Consider the following 4,797-nt stretch of genomic DNA (forward strand, 5'->3'; position numbering starts at 1 on the left):
AAGATACACAAATTATATTCCTTGGCGAACCTATTTTCCTATAACAAAAGCCCTATGACTCAGGTTGTGACCAAAGAGTGAGGTAGATTAGAATCTGAGTTAACCCACTTTTTAGACCAGCAACTTAACCATTAGATCACACTGGCTATTCTAACTATCCTTCCAATTATCTTTCTCCTTGAAATGCAAAAAAATAAAATAAAAATGAATCTGCTATTTTCTTCCTAGTTGAAAACAAAACAGGTTTTCAAAATCTAACTCTGAGATGTTCTGTTCAAATTCAGAATTCTTAATGTTTTCATTAAAATAAAAAGCAACAAGTTTCTAGACATTCACACATCTCCCATGTCCTAGTTAATTTGGTATTAGTTTTCTATCCAACCTGATGCTATACAATAAGAGATTTTCCATCAAAATAAAACTAGTATGGCGTATTTTATAAGTTTATATGAAATACAATATACATACTCTTAATTTTCCATCATCTTGTTGTGCATATTTCTGGATTGTAAGTGCATCATTATCTTTATGAGCAGATTCTTCCAACCAAGCCTCTAAAGCTTGTTGGTCCCAGTTCATTTGAGACCTTAAGGCGTCCAGTTTCTGACTCAGCTTGAAAACATTATTCTAATATTGATGGTGAAAAGAAATAAATATATAAGATGAAGGGAATATTCATATTGTTATTAAATCAATAAGCGTGTTATTATTACACTGTAACAAATTTATGTCTGGTATCTGGTAAAAAAAACCCTTCAGTTTAAACAATGGCAGAATTAAATGTGTATCTGACAGTTCTCTATTTGTCACCAAGTAATTCAAAAACTTAGTTAACTTAATCTGAACAGAGCCACATTTACATGTCATACAAATAATTAATTTTGATTTATTAAATATGGACAATTTATTTTGTGTGTGTGAACAATTTATTTTTCAGTATTTAACTCTGATGTTAAACAAAATGAAAGGCATACAAAACAACATGTAAAGTACTTAAAATGCAACACCTTCTATCTGGAAACATTGTTTTGTTCTGGGTATCCTGAACTTGTCATTCCAGTAGTGATCCAGAAGTTATTCCAAAATTGCACACTACAATTGACATGATCTGGAATATTCCAAGGTTTTCTAGAATTTCTAAAACTTCCAACCTTATTTTATTCTTATAAAATGGATTAAATACTGATACAAAGAAGGATTTCTATAGATTAAGACAATCAGATATAACTGAGGTAATTTTCCTGAGGAAAAACTTAGGATTGGGAAAGCAATAAGAAAAAAATACTTAAATCCAGCTTTCCCAGACTGGAACTTTCAGACTACAAACCCCATGATTCTCCACTAGGTGGGGATATGTAGTCCACTTAAGAGACATCCCGCTGGGATGTCCAATTATTTTTCTTTCCTATAAGGTTTCCTGCCTGAGCAGGGGGTTGGACTAGATGACCTTCAAGGTCCCTTCCAACTTTACTATTATTATTATTATTATTATTATTATTATTATTATTATTATTATTATTATTATTATTATTATTATATGTATGTATGTATATGTATATAATGTATGTGTATGTATATCATTTTATCACAATATATTTATATATGCTGCAGTGTGTGTGTGTGCACGCACGCACGCACACACACACACACACACACATACTGTCTATAACTCCATGATATAAAATATATTTTGTACTAGCTTCCAAACTCAATTCCTGTATCTCCAATTAAAAAAGAACAGATAACATACAGATAATTAAAATAAGACCAATCAACTGCTAGACCAAGAGAAAATTATGAATAAGTTTTCCATCTTCTATTGAAACAGAGGAGCACGTTGTTAAATATTTGCATCACTGGAATAACTGCTCCCAAAACCACTTAAAAATGCACTGTTGTATTGTTTTCTTTGCAGCAACACAGCTGAAGAATAAGAATTGAAAAAAAAATAGTGTTTGACAAGATATTTTTCAGATGCATAATGAAATATTTGAAACGTACTTCCTGACTATTTTTCTTCTCTCTTAGTGAAACCACATCATTTTCCAGCTTTTGAATCTCAGTCTTCAGGCGGCCCACTTCTCTCTCTGCAACAGCTTTAAAATGTTGCTCAGTTTCTATTTCATTCTGCCTGGCTCTGAAAAGAGACTTAAAAAACAAGGTTATTCATTACTTTGCCAGTTTAGTGAGCAATTATAATCTATAAAGTACTTTTAAAGTTTCATTCTCTTGTTTAGGTATTAGAAATTTAAGAAGAATGTAAAAATCAAAACAAAATACTCAAAGAATGTTGTTGTATAATTGTAATAAGCCCATTAATTGGTATTTATATAAAGATATGAATCTTTTATAAGAACAGATAAACACTGACTCTCTCAGATCAGTTTTCAATCCTTGGCACACAAAAAATTGAGATGCAATTTTCAATCCATTGTTGTAGTTTTGTGTAGCCCAGAACGGGAGAAAAATAGGATTAATTATATTTATATAACTTTACAGCCAAGAAGCATGACTCAAGTGAACATTTTAATGGTTTTAATGGATTTATGAATTAGCAGGTATTTATGTGTTCTTTCCATCTGCATATAGAAATGAAAAATTTTAATTTGCATAGTTTTAATATTTTAATTGTTTTACTATTTATCTTTTTACAATCTGTAAGCCACCCAGAGTCATCTTATAGGGAAGTTGGGCAGCATATAAATTTAACAAATAAACAAACATATTACCAGATAACAACATTCCTTTCCCATACAAATTCATGAAGGTGTTATCTATCTAGAACTAACATAATAAATCCAATATGCAACTAAGTTCCTTTTTGTTTTATGGGCTATCATCTTATAAATATTTAAAATTTATATACTATATACTATTATTTTGCCTCTGATTATATAAAATGTTCATAAACTTTACTGGTAAATAATATGAAGCAGAAATGAATCTACAGATTTTATAAATACAACTAAGGGAATATTTTTCCAGTATTTAAATATAAATGCAAAATAAAGACACAACAAGTGCCTTATATAAAGGGGGGGGAGTATAACTCCTATTGATTTGGGGTAGTGAAACTCCATGCTAAGTGTTGTTTTAAAAGGGCTAAGTCACTATCACTATGTGACTAATTTCAAATTGTTATGCATAGTATTACAGCTTCATACACCAAGTTAGCATGTTTGCTTTGAATCATATTGCATGTACTAAAATTATCATGTAGTAATTCTGCTTAGAACTGCTCATTAAGTTGTGCAATGCAATAAACTTACTGAAATTAAAAGATCTATGTCTGGTCAATACTTGGGTGAGAAATTGCTTCAGACTTTTATGTATGTTGCCAAATTCCATGACAGAGAAAAGTTGGATCAATGAATAATACTTATAGCAAAAATCTTAGGCTTACAATAGAATGAATGCATATAAAATTGTGCTTTATAATGCAGGTGATCAAAGTCTACAACCACTTACTTGTGTCAAATCAAACTCCTGTTTGACATTTTTCAAGTGTGAGGACATTGCTGTAACACGGTCTTCATAGTCGGACAACTGACTTTGCAAATTTGCCTTTTCTTTTTGCAACTTTTGCAACTGTAAAGCAAAAATCAATATATTTAATGTTTTAAAATATCAGAAAATGGAAGCACACAACAATATGACTATGGTGGAATGGAAATATTCTTGTTTTGCAAAGATAAGCCTCTGCAGAGATTATTTGGAAGAAATTTAATATTTTTCCCACACTTTATGCTTTAAAAAAAATAATTCTCAACCAAATGCAAACAATTCAAATGGGAATTTAACAACATTAATAAAACATATTCCTACATTGTGTAAAAATGTAAGATAAAATGATAAAATGTATAAACCACTGTAAAACTAATAGTAAAAATTTAAAAATATCACAATAGAATTAAATCATTAAAAGATCTGAAGAAAATACCTGTAAAATGCCTATAAGTGGGACAATAAAGACAGCATCAAGTGTATCTCCGTTAGAATGAAGTTCCTAAGTCAAAGGGCTGCCACTGAAAAAACTGGGAAATCTAAATCTGCACCATAAGCAGTCATTTTATTTAGACATACACCCCATGGTATTCACTATCCCATTATATTGGGCTATATACACCTATACAGTAGATATATACCCAGATAGTTCAAGAATGTGCCCTCAGGAAAGGCACCTGGAATGATCTCATCGCAATCACACCAGAAGCAGTTAAATTGTTAGCTTCTTTAGATATCGAATTATAACATCTATCCCATTGCTTCCCATGGCTTCATATTATGGTGATTTTATTATGGTTTTATCTTCATTTAATATGTTATCTCTTATATTGTACTGTCATTATATATTATTATATTATATTAATTATATAATATTCACACACACACACACACACACACATATATACAGTATATAACTTTATTTAAACCAAATTTGTTTATCAGTGATTGTATAACCTCTGTAGATGCCATATGCTAAATAAATAAAAATAACCCAGACAGGTTTACATCCTATATGCACAGATGCATAGAATTAAACAAAATGGACCATGTTCTGAATCAGTACACTGAGTCCCAGTAGTTTCGATGTCAAACCAGGGAAAAATCTGCTTTGCCACTTGAGTCTGGATTAGTGAACTGGAAAGTGAGGGAGTCTTCCATCATCAGTCCTATCAAGATGAGGCAGAATCAGAGCTGGGCAGCACATACATTTAAATTATTATTATTATTATTATTATTATTATTATTATTATTATTATTATTATTATTATTATTATTATTATTATTATTATT

The 4,797-nt window shown here is 30.4% G+C and overlaps 1 protein-coding gene across 1 annotated transcript; it reads right to left on the minus strand.

Annotated features, from left to right (window-relative positions):
* Nucleotides 1–468: 468 nt before the first annotated feature.
* On the minus strand, nt 469–3,588 carry LOC107301618 (coiled-coil domain-containing protein 39-like; the record flags this gene model as incomplete). The annotated part of the gene is made up of 3 exons (XM_015830819.1): nt 469–627; nt 2,002–2,148; nt 3,469–3,588. Coding segments are annotated over 3 exons (426 nt in total), but the record flags the coding sequence as incomplete, so codon positions are not given.
* Nucleotides 3,589–4,797: the final 1,209 nt, after the last annotated feature.

The sequence above is a fragment of the Protobothrops mucrosquamatus genome, unplaced genomic scaffold, assembly GCF_001527695.2.
Source record: "Protobothrops mucrosquamatus isolate PMUCROS unplaced genomic scaffold, P.Mucros_1.0 scaffold15147, whole genome shotgun sequence".
Classification (NCBI taxonomy): Eukaryota; Metazoa; Chordata; class Lepidosauria; order Squamata; family Viperidae; genus Protobothrops; species Protobothrops mucrosquamatus.